The following is a 21,596-nucleotide window of genomic DNA, read 5'->3' as shown; positions in this document are numbered from 1 at the left end:
TAACAATCAGTCCCATTTGGTATTTAGTTATAAAAGATTGAATTACTGTACACCTGGCTTGTCTCCATGAATCATTTCCATCAATATTTTCAAAATATATCCAGCATGCACTGCGTTTTTGTCTGGGTTTCTTAACTTTTCCTTTTTTACTTTTTCTAGGGATGTCATATTCCTTGGTATATTAAGATGATGAAAGATTGTTATTGTTAGGAAATAGAAACAAACCAACAAAGTCAAAACAAAAAGTAGATTGGATGAAGTGACAAAATTATTTTTTTATTTAAGTTGACCTAACAGTAATGTAATATGACAAATGACAAATTGCAAATCTCGAAGACAGACACTCTTCTTTCCTACCTTTACTTCTTCTTCTGAGCTGTACAATGAAACTATGTTGCCAACTAGCCAATCGTCTTACTTAATAGTTACGTGGAAGAAGTATCGTTTTATAACAACAAAAGTGTTTCATTCTTTTCATTAAATTGATCATGAATTTCCACAAAATAAACAAGTCATCAATTACACAAATTATTTCGATATTCTTATGGATACTACTTTATTTATCGATATTCTTATCGATATTACTTTTTGTATCGATATTCGAAATGTTTATCGATACCTTATCGATATATCGTATCGATAAGCCCATCTCTAGAATATGCCTTATGTAATATATTATGACAAAAAATTTTAATTGTGAAAATATTTGATTCAATTTGGAAAACATCAGTGATTGAAATACAATGAATTTATTCTAGTAACATTTACTAATCATTTGGTAAATTTGATGGTAATATAAATGTGCCTGGAACTGTCTTCTAAGTAACTTTGTATAACTCTAGCCATTATATTATCATATTATGACTTTTAGACTCGTATTTAATTCAGGAAATATAATGATTATATATTTTCAACTCAAGTTAATGGAAATATGGGGGAAGTAGTTATAGCAATGAATAGGAACGAAGAAAAGGTTGGAATCGATTTTGCAATGCCTCATCAAAAAATGTATCATAGTTCACGGGAGTTTGAATAATTATAACTGATGAGGCAAGAGACGTTCCTGTTAAATCCACTATGAAGTGAAGTATATTTAACTCAAATAACGAAAATATGTTCCACCACAGTCATACTCCTTCAGGCTTCTCATCAATGACGAGTTCATTGTAAAAACTATATTTTCGTGTATACCTTTGAGGGTACCTAAAAAAGCATAAATTAGTTTACAAATGAAAATTGCCATACAAGCTGTATATGTATATACTTTGAAATATCAAATATTCTCATACAATTATAATTCACAGTTCTGATGAGTTTTTTCTAACATTCATTATTGTATTCAACTTTTTATTTCAGTGTTTAAACATGTTATTTTTATTGCTGAAACTAATAATTTTCTTTTTTGCTGCTATTGTATTTGATAATAATTTTTGAAATAATTTCATAATGAAGGATTTGAAAGAAAAAATAGAAAACATGTTTTAAGAATCCAAATTCTCGTTATTCTTCAATAAATCTCACAGATCACTACATTTTTTCATTGGTTTAATAGACGCTGTGTATTCTTCGTATTTTTTTATACCGCAGGCGTTACTCTTCGATGGTAATAAATCCCAACTAACAACTTCGACTTCCTTACGAATTGAATATCTATATGCTACAATGTTTTCCAACGTTTTTAAATAATGAAATAAAATTTTCCACTTTTTGACAAAAAAACTAAAAATGTCAAAAAATATTTTACTATGGTAAGAAGTTACTAAGTAAGTGATCCTCAGATAATAATAGTGAATTTGTACTTTCGAATCTGGGGCCTATTTTGAGACAAAAGATAAATCGTTCTACGAAAGTGGTATTGAAATGTTAGAGCGGCGCTGGAATGATTGGGTGGCTCTTGATGGAGATTACGTTGATGAATAAAGCCATTTTTTAACAAAATAAACGAGTTTCCTTTCTTAGGCCCGGAACTTTTCAGCCCAATTGTTAAGATTGGACATCACAAAATCCCTAATTACTTATTTGGAATACTGACAAAAAAGTGAAATGCACCAATGTCTTACTCGCCACTAGCGTTTCTAAGCATCACTCATCACAATTCGAAAGAAATTTTATGTTGTTTCAAAACTTATGGAGTATATTTCAAACTGTGATATCTCAGTGAATACTCATTCAATTTAATTGGAATAAGTGCTAGTCGAATCAATGCACTTTCGCCAACGTAATACAAGCCGATCAATTCCGTCAGCATAAAAAGTGTGTGCTCGGGATTCGATGACGTCGACGAAGGCCTCTTTTGCTTTTGCCTGGCCCTGATTGAAGAAGGTTCTACCGGTGAGAAAGTTATAAAAGTACTTGAAAAGATGGTAGCGGTTGGTGAGAGGTCTGGGAAGTACGGTGGGTGAGGCAGAACGTAGACGCTCAATTCGTTTGATTTTCTAACGGTGATTTGTGAAACGTGTGGACGTGCTTTTAGTGGGACAGGATTGTACCCCTCCCGTTGACCAGTGCCAGCTATTGCCGACGAAATTTTCAGTACATTACGTAGATTTCTGGTTTATCATGAATCACACCAGCTGCTGACCACCATACAGTAACCCTGGTCTTTTTTTGGTGGGTTTTCACCTTTGAGAAGTGCCTGGGTGGCTTATCGGTGTCAACCACTGTCCTGAACGTCTTCTGTTTAGCGGATCCACTTTGCATCACACGTGCCAATCCGACCCACAGATGCAAAGAACATACCTTGAAATTTCTGCCTTCCCAATTATACCTAACGATACATTTGATTCAGCAATTCGTGATTTTTTTCGCATCTGGTTTTGTTGAGTTTGTTTCCTCTCCAGATGAAAATTGCTGACCACCAATATTCCTAGGTTTGTTAACAGGACCAAGAGTCAGATAAATGAAAAGTTTTTACTCTGCTTCGAAGACTCAGGGTCGGATTCATTGTGCTCCATAAAGTGGTATCTCAAAGGTTCTGTTAGCGACGAGTTGGCTCGGTCATATATCCTTTCAGCATAGATACACACACTCTAACCTTCGCAGGTGACATCTGCTAGGTGAGGTATTTCAATACCCCTTGCTGTAAGGTAGCATAATACAGACAGAAGTGATTTTGATTGGTCTTGTATCATGAATATTTGCTTGCTACCCAGACAACAAAATTAAATTTTGAAACCTAATAAAGTGTATCATAATGAATTTATTCCATTTCGTTATATAACATTATAGACATAAAACCAAAATAGATTGCCAGCAAAATAATCGCAAAAGATTTTATTACCTGGCTTCATTTTATGTATAAACATTTCACATTACCAATTGAATTTTTCAAAAAATTACAGTAATTATTAAAAATCCATTTAATTTATACAACTGATGAATAACTTTTTAAGATATTCTTATACTTTCACATCTTTATATCACATTTCAATTTTTTTTATGAGGAGAGTGAAGTAGAGATTTAAGTATCAGACCATTTACTAATCCTAATCTTGGTATTTGAACAGATAAACAAAAAACAAAAGTCATAAACATGAAAATACACATAATTGACATTGAAATCATAAATATAGAATAGCCCATGATAAATTATATTTTTTCATTTTGAGGTACTGAGTGCATTAGATTGCTGTTCATTAATACTATGAGTATTTTTGAGATGTTGTCTTAAGTACGATTTATCAGTGAATTTCTTTTCACATATATAACACGAAAATGGTTTCAGACCAGAGTGGGTACAAAGGTGTCGGGCTAATTTCAGTCGATCATGAAACCTGCCAGGGCATATGTGACAAGCATGCTTCCTTTCTCTAATGGGTATTTTTGCATTACCAATACCATGAGCTTTGGTCAAATGTACATCTAAAGTATTCTTTTTCCTGTATTCTCTCCCACACTGGTCACACCTATGACATCTAACATTAGAATGGTAACCCACATGCTCCTGTAATTCACTTTTGCTAGCAAATGTTTTTTTACAAAGTGTACATATAAAGTTTTTCTCGCCAGTATGTCTACGCAAATGTTGGTCATGATTGGATTTTAGGGGAAATCGCTTTCCACAAACATGACAAACAAACTTCCACAATTCTGGATCACTATGGACTATCAAACAATGCGTTCTCAAATTGCTACTAGTTTTGAATGCTTTTTCACATTTATCACACTTATAATTTCGTTGATTAAAGTGTATCATTTCATGAGACAAAAGATCATTTTTGGTTATGAAACTTTTACCACATATGCTACATATGTTGGTTCTATTTCTATCATGATAAAGCTTATGATTCATTAGATTTGTTGATGATCTGAACCTCTTACTGCAAATGTCACAACAGTAAGGTTTAACTTGTTTTTCCTCCATAGAATGAATATTTATGTAGTGATCAATAATATCTTTGACAAGGTTGAATGTATCATTACAAATTTCACAGATAAATATTCTTTTTTTCAGGAACCTTTCTTTTGCATGTTTATTTCTTTTATGAAATTCATAATCTTCATTAGTATCAAAGTTTTCACGGCAGATATCGCAAAAGCTGGAAGATTTTTTGTGATCCTCCCTCATGTGTTCATTCATTTTCTGCTGGGATTTAAATGGTTCGTCACATATTTTACAAAACATGGAATCATTACTATTTCTTCTGCAGCCATGTTTTAAATGTTTTCGAAGTGTACTCAAATGTTTGAAGAAAGCATTACATTCAGTACACTGATGGTCAGTTTTTTCAAAATCCTTTATGAAACATCTCTTTTCATGGGTTCTAAGAATTTTGTCAGTCGTGTAATATCTCTTACATTTGAGACACTGGTGTTCTTTTTCCACTTCAATTTTCATATGCCTATTGACTCCATCACATATGGCTGAATGTTCTTGTAGAGAATGAGTTTTTACAAATTTTCTACCACACTGCAAGCATATCTCCCTTCTTTTGTATTTGGATACATCTTCTTCATATTTATTGACATGCTCTGTATCAATGTGTTTAATAAGTTCATCTTTTGAGTCACAACCCTTTTGACAATGGAAGCATATAAAAACTTTACTCTCTTCTAAACTGGGTTCTTTGTCTACTGATATATCACTGTTATACTCTACTTCAAGTGTATCACATAAATTATTGCAGGTCCCATGGAACTTATTGTTTTTCACATCAAGACATTTTTCTTTAAATTTACATGCAGCTGACAAATGATCTATACAGGCATCGCATATTTTGAATTCACTCAACCATTCCTAGAAAAAAATCATGTTTGAATAAAAACAAAGTTATCCATAGTTCATCCCAAAATTTACCACTTCAGGAGCAATAAATTGAAGTTTAGAAGAGATTGTTATTCCAAAGGCATCTTTTTCACTTATACTCTTTCCAGAGCTAGTCGACTCTAAGCATAGAGTACAACGTTGTAAATGTGAAAGCATTTGTGCAGGTTGAACACAAATAGGAAAATTTTAATTATTTCATAATTTTCCCAATGATTTTGATGAGAGTTCACGCTATTTCAACATGCAAACAGTACAATTTTTTTATTTCAAACCATTTTAACACATCACAAAAATGTCTTTGATTCAGTTTTTCTGGTTTCAATTATAAAATAACAAAAACATTTTGACATAATCCAAATACCCCCATTAGATTCTTGAATTTCAACGTCACTTTTACTCTTTCACATTGTAATTAGGTGTGTTCGAATAATACAAATTAGATCGCTCTATTAGCTCGCTTTGCTCGGCAAGCTAGCGAAGTGCGTTCGGTATTTACGAGAGCAAGAAAAAATTTTATCGGTTAGTTCCGAGATTAACGTTAGGAACAGTAGTCATATTAAAAAGAAAGGTTACGTTTTAGGTATTTCCAAGGATTTTAAATAATTGAGTTTGTAAATTCACAAGCATAAACATTGCGGGTGCAACCTGTTAAATAATCAAATCGATTTAGTTTACTCACCGGTTTTCAAATTGGCACATCCGCACTGTAAATTGAAAATTCAGGTACTCAATCAAGCCAAGTACGTGTATTTTATTACCTATAGGGGTATGTAAGGGCTAATGTAATAAATCATTTTTAGTTTAATGTATCAGTTTGAAAATGTTCTTATAGGACGAAACTACAGTAACGTTAGTTACAAATAAAAGTGGTAAAAACATAGAAAGTTTCAATTCTCTTTTCTTCTATATTTTCACGGATGGTAAAATATGTGTTCTGTTACAAGTGATTTTCCTTTTTATATTAATACCTCTACTCTAGGTTTTACATCTCTTATAGCAATAATGTACTCGAGAGAGTCATCAATCGAACTACACTATTTCAGCAAAGTACGTGCGGGCAATGCATATAGACTAATATACAAAGGTGCGGGTGTGGCAACCAATTTTTCCAAATGGTCTTTTAAAATATTTATATGCTGAAGAGAAGAGAAAGAAAAATTGAAAATAAGTGCAAAACATCCCAAATTCGAAAAAAAAAGGAGTTCGTCGTTTTAGCTGCCGAAAAATACTGAACTGAATCAATTGAGAATAATAATACAAATAACTAAAGTTCTTGTGATGCACTGCATCAACTAAAGTTGATTTGCAATTGAAAAAAAATCACGCAGTGCATGATTTCTAAATATTTGAAAATAAATCTTAAGCTGATGGATGTAGCCGTTACTATGTGGTAGGAGATCATGATGAAAAGAGAAATGAAAATTTCTATGTTTTTTACCACTTTTATTTGTAACTAACGTTACTGCAGTTTAGTCCTATATGGACATATAGAAATTTTCATTTCTATGTTTTTTATGTCCTATGCAGTAACGTTAGTTACAAATAAAAGTGGTAAAAACATAGACATTTTCATTTCTCTTTTCATAAATAATAAGCAATAATCGTTGAAGAGAAACCAAATATAAATATCTTCAAAATGGCCAGTATTCTTGCTGAATTTTTTTCTTCTTCAAATCATTACGACAGTCAAGTCTCAAACTTTTTTAATTGCGATTTCTGTAGAGAATATTTGTTTTTCAAATTTTATTAAATACTTGCTGCAAATTTTAGCAAATCTAGTTGCATTATAATTTTATCTTCTCAAAACGATATAAAATTTTTCCTTCGTCTATTTGTATTGTATTTCAGTAAGAACCATTGAAAGAGTGATTAAAGAAGGAAAGCAATTAATTTCTGCAAATAACGGAGAAGTAAAATTTTCCACCCCAAGAAAGAAGCGGATTAGAAGAGCATCAGTATCCGATATTCCCGAGTATGAGTATTCCAATATAAGACGGATTATTTACGACTTACATAAGGCGGAAGGATGTCATTTTATGATAAAAAAGTTCCAACACAAAATTAATGACGTTTTGGGAATTGCGGCTTCCGAATCATCTCTTCGTGGAATTTTAAAGAAAATAGGTTTCAAATGGAGAAGGACTGAAAATAATAGAAACATTTTAATAGACGGTAGCTGGTCCGTTCAACGTGGGTGCTTTGTTCACTCACTCAAATTGACCGCCGTGTTGGTCGCTGGTTCATCGATTTTCACTTGCTATCTTCCAATCCGTGTTAGGAATCACACGTTAAAATGTAATACCTCGTTAGTCCTTAGCTCGCACAAGTTTCGACTTCTGAGGGTTGTCTAGGGGTGCGACAGCTGGTTAACGGAAAAACATAATTTTTTTAAACAGACAGACGAAATAGATATTGGAGCATTGATGATCAAGTATTTACAAAATAATCTATAATTTTTGTTGCCAACAGCGACCAACTGTGCTTCTTGATGAAACATACCTTCATAGTGGACATACATCTTCGAAGAATTTGGCAAATGAAACAAACAAATGGTTATTTAAAAATATTGTAAGGGTCCAAGACTCATTATTGTCCATGCAGGAGGTGACATGTTTATACCTTACCGTTGGCTTATATTTAAATCAGGCAAAAAACATCAGGGGATTATCATTCAGAAATAATTTTTGAATTAAATTATGGTGAATGGTTACAAATTTACCTGTGAATTCGGTAGTCGTGACCGATAATGCTCCATACCATAATATTCAAATTAATCCAGCCCCCAAAACAAATTTTAGGGAAGCTGACATGGCTGCACGAAGAAAACATTATTTTCACCCTTAACATGCTCAAACCCAAATTATACGAGTTGATCAAGCAAGGTAAATAAAAAGCATCATATTAGATACAAATTTGATGAGGTTATGCTTGAACACGGGCAAAACGTTTTGCGACTTCCACTCTACCATCCGGATTTGAATGCCATTGAACTGGGCTACTGTCCCAAAAGAATGAAACTTTCAAGTTGGAAGATGTGAGGAAACTGCGGCGGAGCACGAGTTTGATGAAATCACTTCTGAGGAATGGTAAAAGCGTTGCCGACATGTAGTAGATATAGAGCGGTAATATTGGGAAATTGAAACATTCACAGGCGTTCAAACAGAGTTAAGTCTAGTGATTATAAATTCAAATGATGATAGCAGCACAAGCAGCAGTGAAGATGAAGAAAATTTGTATTCAAATTGTGACTGAATAAAGATTATTTTTGGAAAAGTGTACCATTATATAACATTTTAATGAACTGTACTACCATCTATAATAAGTACTAAATAAAATACAAAGAAGTCAAGTTTCATTTGCTACCTTAACTTTAACTAATTTTAGGTACGACACTGGCCTGCAAGGGGCTCATCGTAATCCAGTTAATTTAGTTGAGAGAGTCTATACCACAGTATATATACACACATCGGAAAAGTCTAGGGATATTTTTAAAAATGGCAATAATTTTTTTAGATCGCTTTAGGGAAAAAAAAAGTTGACGGGTGATTAAACGAATGTAACATACAACAAAATTTATTAAATGGTCAAAAATACTGAGTGCACATATAAGCAAATCTAAAAAAAAATATGGCTCTTCTTTGGCACCCCGAAAAAAAATCATAATACAAAAAAAATTGGAATCAGTACAAAGTATGGCCTCCACGCTGGTTCATTACGGCCCTACATCTATCGTGCATCGACAAAATGAGATTGTCAATGTCTTGTTGAGGTACATTTGCCCATTCAGCGATTAAAAGCTCTCTCAATTGAAACGTTGTGTGAATGTTCCCCATATGCGGAGTAATTCTTCGTTGAAGCATGTCCCACACATGCTCGATGGGATTCAGGTCCGGTGATTGTGCTGGCCATGGCAATACATCAACTCCTTTGTTGGTGAGCCAGTCAGTCACTAGAAGCGCGACATGTGGACGAGCATTATCGTGCATTAGGTGGAAGTTTTCACCAACAGCACCAGCAAACGGACGGACGATAGGTAGAAGAATGGTGTCGAGGTACTGTCGAGCTGTGAGGGAGCGATTTGGAAAAACGAGATCGGTTCTGCCGCCGATCATGATTCCGTCCCATAGCATTACTGTACCACCTCTGTATGTGTGGACTTCCTGGACGTGTCTCAAACGTTCATTATTTCCAGGTCGTCTCCACAGTCTTACTCGACGAGAATCTGGATGAAATGCAAATCTGGATTCGTCTGTAAACAAAACTGTGGCCCAATCATTTGCATAACAGTTTTGTTGTTCTTGACACCACTCTAATCTTCTACATTCTACCGCGATTGCCTCTCGACAAAGGTGGACATCTAAGTGGCCTTCTGATGTGGAGATCTGCTTCATGCAGTCGATTTCTGACAGTATCACGACCAATGGTTACCTGGTGCGTCTGTTGCAACACGTTAACCAACTCAGGTGCTGTGATTGTCGGTTGTCTTCTTGCGGTTAAGACCAAAAATCGGTCTTGAACTGCAGTTGTAGCGCGTCCTCGCCCTGGATGTTGTTCGGCTGGACTGCCAGTTTCACGGAAACGCCGCCACAATCGACTGATAACACTTTGGGAGACCCCCAAACGAAGAGCTACATCATTTTGTCGCATGCCACCTTGAAGAAGCCCTACAGCTCTATTCATCTCAGCCAATGGTAAGTGATGGCGTTCCATGTTAAAGCACAATATTTCCAGTTCAATTGCTGAGCAAGAACTGCATAGAATGTACAAACTCGACACTTTCAGATTATTCATTTTAGCCGAAAACCTACAGTTTGTAAAAAACTTGATAAAAGATTTGTTACCGTTTTTGCAGGCTTTGTTCAACCCATAGAAATCTACAGGGTGGTCGAGTGTACTAATTTAATCGAAATTAAACGACCTCATGCATTTATTTTTATGATATTTAGTATGTTATAAAAATATCCCTAGACTTTTCCGATGTATATATATATATATATATATATATATATATATATATATATATATATATATATATATATATATATATATATATATATATGCTCACCATCAGCCGTGGCGTGTATTGTACTTATTGAGAGTTCTTACATTGTTTTGTCAAGGTTTCTTTTCGAGCAGTTATACATTATTTCATTTTGAATGAATGGTTCTTAAAATGTTTGTTATTTAATGATACATGTACATAAAAAAGTTATTTTTGATAGATAGATAACAAGAACGATTATGAAATTGTGGTATTTTAAGGTTTTTTTAAAATTCCTGCCATTTGTTTTGTGTTTTAGAAGTTATGTTTCAGTGAAATTTACTACAAATTTATTTTGAAAAATCAGTAGGTACATTATTCTCAGATTTATAATTCTTTCGAGAAGAATATCCAAAAATCTTAGATTTTCACTCTGGAATTGTTGTTGTTAGTTGTTTGAAGTAAAAATAGATATGTAGCCAGTGTTGCCACAAGCTATTTTTTCATCGAGGTAGACTTTTGGAAGGAAGCGGGGTAGAACCGGGGTGGATCCACATTCACATGATTGTAACTCAGTACTCGGTTACATCGGAACCACAAACTAATTATTGGAACTATCGGTGTAACACACAACCAAGGAACCGCCGCCAGCGGCGCCAGACACTCAGTCTACCCAACGTTGCCAAGGGTACTCGGCTGGTGTATCGCGGAAGATTCAAAATCAAACCTCAAATATTTGTTCATTTCTTCAATTTTTATTTTACATTCTTTTGGTTATAACTGTAGCGAGGTAGATTCACTTGAGGAGAGCGAGAGGGTAAAATTAAGTTCAAGGGGGCAGAGTTGAGGGTTATAAATTCTACATTAGCTGATATCAACGTATAGGTATTCCACAGGGTTATATTTTGGGTCCTGTGTTATTTCTACTATATATTAAAAATAATAATAATAATCGTCTTTATTGTTTCCCAGCTGAAGTTGTTCTTTCACTCAACTTCAAAAAGATTCTACCTAAGCTAAGACAAAAAGAAAATAATAGGTACATGAAAAAAAATTTGGATTGTTCAAATATCTATTAAGATGCTGGAGAAGACGTCCATTACTGAGACTTATTCTGGTGAACATCAGTACGAAAAGTGATTTTCCTGTACAGATAAGGCGGCATTTTGGTTTGTATAATTTTGTTATATACATTAGCAGCATTTAATATCCGTCTATTTTTCATTATGATCCACCCCGTATCCCGTAACTTATGGGATATTATTTGATATTATTACTCTGAGGATATTTCCTAATTCCGTGATTGAGCCGTCGACACGAATTTTGTACTTTCTGTATTTTCTGAGTATACTGTTTGGTTAAACATGGACCATATAAAGTATCCGAGTAGTTGAAGCGCGATAAAACCATTGCATCGCAGAGAGTTATTTTCGTCTGTTTCGTGAGTACGTGTCTGTGTCCATAAATAAGTTTCAACGAAGAATATGCCAGTTGTATCTGTTTGTTTATATGTTACTCAAACCGCAAGTCAGAGTCGATTATAACTCCCAAGATTTTTGCATTTATTTGTGGGTTGCAAAGGAACATTATCAATCGTGATTGTAAGAGATTCACTTGTTTTCTGGCAATTCTTTTTTGATCTGAAATGGATGATATTCGATTTAGTGGAATTTAGTAGTAGACAGTAACCTCTTGCCAACTCAACAAATGACTCGAGATCATTGTTAATAAGTGTACCTGCGTTTTCTACACCTTGAGGGAGAAAGCTGTGATAGAGTTGAGTGCCATCAGCATAAAGGTGAAATTTACAGTGTTCTACACTACGCAATATGTTTAATGAATAAATTCTAAACAATAGTGGATCCAATATTAAACCCTGTGGCACACCCGACTTAAGTTTCAGATAGTTTGAATAGATTCCACCCTGGCACACTTTTTGTTCCCTGTTTTTGATGTAACATTCAAGAAATCTGATAGCACTACCCGATAATCCCATATAGTTTAAAATGGCGAGAAGTAGATCATAGTTTAGAGTATCAAAAGCTCGACTAAAATCAAGATGCAAAGTACAGAACAAAGAGCCTCATTTGTAGCCCTAATAATGCCGTCCACGATGTGCAGCAGAGCAGTGGCGCAGCTATGACCTTTGCGAAACCCAGATTATACTTCCGGAAGCAGAGAAAACCGAGAGAGATGATTTCTCAGCTGTTCATCAACAATAATATTGGAAAAACTATTTGGTGAGTCGTATGCGCTATGGTGTTTGTTGCTGGGGATGGTCAATCACGTCTCAGGAAGTTTTCATTGCATAAAAAAAAATTATCAGGTGCATCATGAATGAGCCTAGTACCGAGAGCTGTAAAAGTTTTTTCAGCAGATATGAAATCTTACCACTTCCATCGTTATATATGTTTGAACTGTGTCTCTATATTTTCAAAAATAGAGATAGTTTTGTGAAGAATTCTGATATACATCAAGTAAATATTCCCAAAATCACTTCCATATATCAATTTGTAAAAATGGAGGACATTTCTGCTCTCCTGCTAATAATGGCTTACGTGCATTTGATAAATTACCAAATGAATTGAAAAACTGTTCTTCGTTATTAACTTTCAAAAAGCAACTTGAAAATTACTTGTTACAAGATGTTTTCATTCAACAGATGAATTCTTTTCAGAAGATATCTCGTAAGAATATTGTCATCAATGTTTCTGTTATATTTCACATACTATAACATTTTTATATGTTTAGAATTTTTAACGGCGAGTCTTGGCATTCCAAAGCTCTAAATGTGAACTGTTGAACCTACCTTGAATGTTTTTTTCTAGACTTGATTATTACAATTCAATATTTTGTCTCTTGGGAAATAAATGTATTATTATTATTATTACCTACCCCATACGGCTGGTAATATGCTTGGTACATGATCCAGCAGATCATCGGATAGGGATCACTAACGTCTCCATAGAGGCAGTTGCATGATACCTGCATGACATGCGAGTGTTTGATATAATACAGACGTTTCATGAGCGAGTTTTATATAAATAAAAAAAAAATCGTGTACGAAGAATTCTTAAAAATGTCAATAGCAGACCCGTGTTTCTGGGTTATTGGCCATCATAAGTACTGTATAACTGTGAGCAAAAGTGGGCAACACTTGGTTGCAGCAAACAACATAAATGCACGAAGTTATTGTTTAGACTTATATCAAATCCACTCACAAAATAATAGGCCTTTTCATCATAAGACGAGCGCAAGCGTAGCTGTCATATTGAAATGGCGGTAATTCAAAACATTCGTACTGTTTTAATCAACAATGACTGGGCAAGGAATATTATCTCTACAAACAAATAAATTATTGGAAAAAACCATTGATGGTGCTTCACTTGTAAATAATTCAGTTGAGGCTCATAATTGTGAACAATTAAAAAGGTGGTTAAAACGTCATGGGCGTCCGCAAAAAGTAACAAAAGTGAGCTGATTGAGAGGTTAGGTATCAGCATTTGTTTACTATCTAAAAACATATTAAAAAAATAGTATTTACAGTTTTATTCTTATTAATAATGTCAATTTATTTGATGTAATTGAAAATATATTTCAGTTGACAAGAGTATTACTTATGGAACTAATAAATCAATCAAGCCATTAATATTTTGAGGCTGTACATATATATATATATATATATATATATATATATATATATATATATATATATATATATATATATATATATATATATATATATATATATGAAAAATGCAATAAGAAAATAATGTACATATGTTGAAATTCCTGATAGCTTAAAGGATAAAGGATCAGGGTTTTGTTGAGTTGGACCACTTTCTCCAATGAAATGTAGTCAGCAAATATAAGTATCCTTGGTAACATCATCGGTCACTCCTGCCACATTTTTTCACCCATTATTCACATTTCGCACATTTTGAACATGCTTTAATATGTAATTTGCTTGATGATTTGATTATTTTTTTTGCGATATTCAAAACAAGGCTTTGGAAAATTTATAAAATAGTATGTGTTGGTTCTGAATGATTTAATCGTGTATCACTTTTACATACTCCATAACAACACTGTTTTGTTGTTCCTTTTCGTACAGATAACATAATTATAATGGAGTATGAAATTTTTTTTCTGATTATTTTGAATTACTACTTTTTTTTTCACTTTTTTTACAATTAATAAACTTCAATTTATATTATAATTTTTAAAACATGAGTTGCGGGCTCTTTAACATGGTTGTTTACAAAAAACAGTACGAAAAAGATGGCTGATACTGACGCATGCGCACAAAAAATTGTGATGAAAAGGCCTATTTCTGTATTATATCCTGGACCCGAAGGTCATGAAGGTACTTGAAGCAGCATCTGTGAAGTCTTATGAACCAATATACAATTTGTTTTACATATAGGTTGTTGACGGTAAGAAGAGAATGACGTCACAAGATGACAAAAGTTACGGCGTTGCCAACATGTGCACTATTTCGAATCTTATCACCATCTAATGTTACAAAATTCTGCACCACTTCTATCAATAATAACAGTTTTGTTCCATAATACTTCACAGTGCGGAACAGGGTAGAAATTGAAAAAAAGTCAATCATAAAAATCAGAAACGCAATAAAATGTTATCTCTATCAAATATTGTTTGAATTTGTTCATGAACTTGTATTTGGAGTCGTCTAAATTCCAAATATGATCAAATTCAGTTTGAAATTATGTATGAACTCGCTTGAATAGAAAAATTGATCAATCAGATTAAAAGAAACCATGCTCAACAAGCGACTCACATACGTTAGTAACTGAAACTCTCAAATAAAAATGCGGTTGATTGTAAAAAATGTATTAGTGGTGACTACACACAAACATACATACATATATGTGTATCTATAGTATCTTCCACAGATAAGTAATTTATTCACAAAAAGGAAGGGGGGTTTCTTCTGAAACAACTACTCCTAAAGGCTTTGTATTACATAGAAATAACTTTTACTCGAACAGTTTGTATATTATTATTATTTACATATGTACCTTGAATCGGTCATATAACATGTATAAAATTACACATCATGTATGTATGTATGTATGTACTGTACAGAAAAGTATGGTGTAATTCTTAAATACCTATATTCATTCAACCTTGGAAATCTGTATGTAATCTGGTAACCCAGACAAATTTGTTTTTGCAAATGACAGCTGTTCAGAGAGCTTCATCTAATAAAGAAGGTTTTTGTTTCCTATTTTCAATGATTTGGTGAAGTAGAAGTTGAACACAGTTTCATTTAAACAAAATAATAAGTTTTTGAAAGTTATATTAACTATCATTGATTCTTTAAGTATTATGTAAATTATTTTTTAAATTTCATGTCAACAATTTAATACCAACTTGACAGGTCTACTGCTTTTCAACATGGCCGACATAGCGACGCGAAGTATATGCGCGTACTTTTCCCGCCCAAGGGAGTGCCCCTGCTGTTAGGTATGCTGTGCCTATACCAACACAGTTTTCAAACCCTATCAGCCAGAAGTCTGTTTTACACGAGTTAAATAGGCAAAAAATCAAGCTGCCTGGTAGAATAAATTTGCACTCAAATTTCAACTGAAATTATTTGAAGTTTGGTTGACTTTTTATTGTTCAATTATTTTAAATTGAATTTTACTCAGAACTCACTCATGGTATGGATATAAAAGAATATAAATTGATGGATGTAGCCGTAACTATGTTGTAGTTTATCATTATGAAACATGAGAAATAAAACTCTATGTTTTTTACCACTTTTATTATTAACTAATATTACTGCAGTTTCGTCCTACAAGGACATTTTCAAAGTAATAAAAAGAACTGAAAATTAATTGATAATATAAGCCCTTATATATTTAAACACCACTGTAGGTAATGACAGAGATACTTAACTTAATTGAGTACTTGAATTTTATTTACCTGTGACAATGTGGGTAGCCTTATTTGAAAATCGGTGAGTAAACTAGATTGATTTGATCATTTAGCAGGTTACATCCGTAATGCTTATGCTTATGAATTTCCAAGGATTCCAAATAATTAAATTTTCAACCGGTTTTCAAATTAATGTTATAGACACATTATATAATACTTTAAGAGTAGATTTGAAGCAATCACTATATAAACCAGGTTCACTTCGGCAAGATTTATAATGAACTCTACCTGACATAGGCTTAGTGTGGATTTATGCAAGGTCAGAATGACCTCTGAGAGAATATTTTTTTTATATTTTTCACTCACCCTGATGGACAGAACTCCTCCACAATATTGTTAATAGTGTTGTGAAATACTTTTACATGATGCTTCAGGTAGGATTTGTCTGTGAATTTTTTATCACAAGAAGTACAGGCATATGGTTTGACACCAGAATGACTACATAAATGTCTGGATAATTTTTGTTTATCATAAAATTGACTGGGACAAATGTGACAGACATATTTTTTCTCTCTGATAGGAATCTTGACTTCTCCCACAGAGTGTGACTGTTTCAAATGCGCCTTCAAAGTTCTCATTTCCTTGTAGTCTTTTTTACAATACTCACACCTGAAAGGTCTCATATTAGTATGTAGTGAGATATGTCTTTTTAATTCACTGCTGGTGACAAATGATCTTTTACAAATGTGGCATACAAATTGTTTGTCACCAGAATGTCTCTTCATATGCTGATCATGATTGCTCTTCAGTGGGAACTTTTTTTCACAAATAGAACAAGCATATTTCCATGAAGAACTTTCTGTGTGTACCACTAAAATATGAGTTCTCAAATTTTTATTTGTGTTGAATGCTTTGTCACACGTAGAACATTTGTAATTTCTGCGATTGAAATGAGTATATTCGTGAACAATAAGGTCACTTTTAGTTATAAATCCTTTCCCACATAAGCTGCAAACATTATCTCGATTTCTTTCATGATATTTTTGATGCTGATCATAATTTGCAAAAGTACTGAAACGTTGGCAACATTTATTACAAGTGTATGGCTTGACATTTTTTGCATCCATGGAATGTATAGAAGTGCAATGTGCTATTATATCTTTAATATAGTTGAATTTTTGGCTGCATACTTCACAGGTAGAAATTTTTGTAGATTTTCGTCCTCGTCTTTTCTTAGATGGTGTAACACCTTTTTCACTATTAGAACTTTTTAATTCAACCATTTCATTCGGTTTACTCAATTCACATCCTTTGCGGCAACAATGATGAGAAGCTAACTCTTCTTCAGATGATGAATTAAATGAACAAAGTTGACAAACGCATTCAATAAGAGAACGTTTAGAATCAATTGCTGTATCATCATTTGTTATAAAAGTTTCATTTTGGGTTATTTCAAGTAAATTTTCATCAGATTTTGAACCAATGCTATAATTGAGATTCAAATACTCTTTACCATTCTTTACATACTCTATATCATTTTGAACAGGGTTTTGTAAATAATCCTCAACTTCTTGATCTTCTAGTGACTTTTGATAGCCTATAGAACTGCCACTATTATCATGTGTATCATTTGCTTTAGGTCTGTGTTCAACTTTTTGCCTTGACACAAGTTCCAATAATTGCACTCTAAATTTTAAACAGCACTCCACCTCTTCGATACAAGCATTACATATGAAACATTCTGCTGATTGTTCCTGTTGAAAAAAAAAATAGAATAAGCAGCGATCCACATTCAATAAATAGTGAAGAGAACACCCATTACCAATTCAGAAACAATAGATTTCAATTTCGTAAACCATTTTACACCATTTTCATCCTTATCTTCAAAACTTCTAGAGTATCTACGAGGCTCTTGGCAGATACTACAATAATTCGTAGTCATTGTTAAATCATTGCTTTTGCATGCTATCTTGTTTTCGATGAAATGTTCTCAAAAATGTAAAAGATTTTAAAATTGAAGTTGGTGTGGTTAAGATTTGGCATTTGACCATAGACATAGACAATATAAACGTTGCCACAGTTTAAATGTACATAGACCGTGCGTTCCACTAAGCGCAAGCTCCCAACGACCCATCTGAAGAGGTGGGTAAGGTTAAAGTTGACGTGAGAATATTTCGGCGCAATTTTTGAAATATGACATAAATGTATCATTCGTAATTCATTTATAATTTCCTAACTTATTCCATTATTCAATCTCATAAGTAATCAATGGAATAATTACACAAAATGAAGTAAATTTAAGAATAGCATAAATTTAGAGAATAATCTAAGTATGCAATTAGACATGACATTTTCAAAATTTATCGTGTAATATGTTTTCACGATTATAATTTTGTGAAGTTACATTCCACTCTCTATCTGAACTGGATGCATTAGTTTCTAGAGCACTATTGCGACACATCTACAAATCTCCAATTCACATTTTGATTACATTCAAGTCAGGTAATTCTCATCAATAAGTTTCAATAATTGCAAGCTCACATTATTAATATTAGAAAAGAAGTATTATTCGATATTTTGTATATAATTTCAGTGAAGTATTTAAACAAATTAAGTTTGAATGTAATCAAAATGTCCTTTACGGCAAGAAATAACATACAAGCAACAACCAACAAGAATAAAAGATTGAAATATAATTACAAACTGAAAAAAAAAAAAATAAAAAAAAAATAATTAACAAAAAATGAAAAATAAAAATTGAAAGATTCCAAACCAAGTTACGTCACGACGTTTCGATTGTTAGTATTCACAATCGTCTTCGGGTATCAGAAGCCGAAACTTGTGCGAGCTAAAGGTTAACGAGGTCTTACCTTTTAACGTGTGATTCCTAACACGGGTTGGACGATAGCAAGTGAAAATCGATCGTTCAGACTAAAGCCTGAACCACCGACCAACACGGCAGTCAATTCGAGTGAGTGAACAAAGCACCCACGTCGAACCGCCTGGCTACCGACCGAATCTAATAAAAACACTTTTTCCATACCAGAACGAAATTTCTTAATTCATTTTTGCATCATAAATTAGTGACTCATTTTTTCCCAATATAGTTATGTTCATACGTTCTGTCTTGCTAATGAGTTGTGTATTGTGGACTTTTGTGTATTGTGGACTTTTTTTTCTGGGTGGACTTTAATTTTAAATACTATGAATATTCGACTCCGTTGTCACATGTGATTTTTACGTTATTAAATTCAAATATGCTTTTGCTTTTTCAACATAGGTACTCTTCGATAACTTCCAAATCTACATTTTTATGTTGAATATAGGTAGATTTTGGTGAAATGAGTGAAGTCATCAAGAACTGTTACGAAATAGTTTTTATTGTTTCAAGTAGAAGGTTTGATGAGTCCACAAACATCGGTATGGAGAATTTGTAAAGGTTTCGCAGTTTGCGATTTGTTATCAGGAAAGGTTTTCTGGTTTGTTTGGCTTCCGGGCAGCATGCGTAAATATTTTCTAATGGTTAAATGAGTTTATTTGATATGCCAATCTTCAGCAAATATTGTACAGGATTTTTAATCAGCTGAGAGATAAACGTGTTCTTGGAGTTTTATAATAAACACAATAATAAACGCGGCGTATGAATTTAGTGATATTCTGTGATATTCTTCTGAACCACATAACATCAAAATTTTGGGGTTCCAGCATTTCATTCGTTGACAGGAGAAATTGCTTCGGATATAAAGACATATTCCAAAGTTACGTCGGAATCGGGAGTGGATCCAGATCCATCTTGATTTTATTCAGGTTTGGAGACCCTTTTGGCTGATTGTTGATCTTGAGAGGGAACAATGGGTTCATGACTGATTGATGACGGCATGAAGTCCTTAGACATCAGTGCCGCCCTTAACGGGATACCCCTACCTGGCTGGGGTGGGATGGATGAAAAAGTTATTCATCCGTTAACGGGGGACATGAGGGCCTCATTCGACAGAGTGTCGGGGCCTTCTATATCGGGAGGGGTCGCCTACAGCATAATCTGTGGTTTTCCTAACTAACGAATCGGGAGTGAAAATCATAATTTTTCCTTATATTCCTACCCTTGAAACCGGAAATAACGGCACAGAAACGAAACGTTAGCCCGAAACCAACTTCACGCTGCCGAAGCCGTTGTAATGATATCTCAGCGGGCGACGCCGGGTGGGATAGGAATTTATCATAGGTTTCCTGCCAATGATGTTGAATGCCCTAATCAGCTAATTGGCCGGGTTACACTATGGCACTGCCCGTTCGATCGGACGCAAATTCAAATGCGGTTACGATGACGGAGCTGTGGGAATCCAGCATAAGCATGAACTATGACCGTGGTCATGCATGGTCCGTGACCATGAGAGGAATTGGAGCATTTCTCCTTAGGGCAGCTGCTCGAGCAGCTGATGAACTCGGTATAGTTTTCGACTCTGAACGAGTTGGAATCGAGTTGGAACCCGTTCAGCAAAAAGCTCAGATAAAAGCCGCAGAGATCACCTTACTTTTTCGGAAACACAAGGATAAGCCAATGCATGGGGTCTTCTTCAATAACTTCGGAGACCGTGGCTTATCAAAGCGCCTGACCTTCGCTTTTCTCAGGTCGAGTGGGCTGAAGTCGGAAACTGAGGGGTTCATCATGGATTGCCAGGATGGTGTCTTCAACACCTTAGTCTACCGCAGTCGCGTGATGGGTATCGAGGTTCCTGACACAAGGTGCAGGGCCTGCCACGAGGCGCCTGAGACCCTGATGCACTTGCTATCAGTATGTCCAGCATATGCGGTCTCGGCCTATATCCATCGACATAACGCGGCCCTAAGAGTGCTATACTACCATCTGCGGCACTCTTACGGTATTGACGAGATACCGGTGTTGCCCTACGCTCCGGGGGATATTGAATCCGTTGTGGGGAACGAGAAGTGCCGAATTTATTGGAACTATTCGTTCCTCACCCTCAGGCTCATGCAAGCTAATAAGCCTGATGTAGTCCTTCTCGACCACCAGACCAAGACGATATTTGTCGTGGAGTTTTTAGCTCCTGGCGAGATGAATATCGTCAGAAAAGAGGAGGAAAAACGGATGAAATATCGAGATTTTCTCTCCGAACTCCGCAGACTCTACCCAGATCACTCTGTCAAGATGGTTGTTCTGATTATTGGAGTCCTTGGTGGAATGATGGCTTCTCTACTCTCGAATCTCAAAATCATACCGGCTTGCCGCACTAAGGCAGAAATCTTAGCCGCACAGATGCAGAAGGCTGTCATTCTTGGCTCACTGCGCTTGCTCAGGGCACATGATTCTCGGACCCAATGATCACTTACCCCACGGTGTGGGGAGTGGTCATTGGTTGATAATGCTGGCGCGCCCTCCCGAATGTATCGGGGCTTCGGGGGATAGGGCCTGACCAGCGCACA

At 34.6% G+C, this 21,596-nt stretch overlaps 2 protein-coding genes across 2 annotated transcripts; both read right to left on the bottom strand.

Moving 5' to 3' along the window:
- Nucleotides 1-733: 733 nt before the first annotated feature.
- On the bottom strand, nucleotides 734-18,247 carry LOC111507411 (uncharacterized). Its single transcript, XM_023162705.2, has 3 exons — nucleotides 17,977-18,247; nucleotides 16,521-17,908; nucleotides 734-1,203 (listed from the first exon to the last, which is right to left on the bottom strand). Exons 1-3 carry the CDS (start codon nucleotides 18,094-18,096, stop codon nucleotides 1,128-1,130), a joined length of 1,584 nt encoding a protein of 527 aa, XP_023018473.1. The 5' UTR covers nucleotides 18,097-18,247; the 3' UTR covers nucleotides 734-1,127.
- On the bottom strand, nucleotides 3,180-5,672 carry LOC111507401 (uncharacterized). The gene is made up of 2 exons (XM_023162699.2): nucleotides 5,297-5,672; nucleotides 3,180-5,236 (listed from the first exon to the last, which is right to left on the bottom strand). Exons 1-2 carry the CDS (start codon nucleotides 5,420-5,422, stop codon nucleotides 3,599-3,601), a joined length of 1,764 nt encoding a protein of 587 aa, XP_023018467.1. The 5' UTR covers nucleotides 5,423-5,672; the 3' UTR covers nucleotides 3,180-3,598.
- Nucleotides 18,248-21,596: the final 3,349 nt, after the last annotated feature.

The sequence above is a fragment of the Leptinotarsa decemlineata genome, unplaced genomic scaffold, assembly GCF_025532065.1.
Source record: "Leptinotarsa decemlineata unplaced genomic scaffold, Ldec_3_MD MMD2_tig00078346_RagTag_RagTag, whole genome shotgun sequence".
NCBI lineage: Eukaryota > Metazoa > Arthropoda > Insecta > Coleoptera > Chrysomelidae > Leptinotarsa > Leptinotarsa decemlineata.
This window is presented reverse-complemented; position numbering and strand designations above follow the sequence as displayed.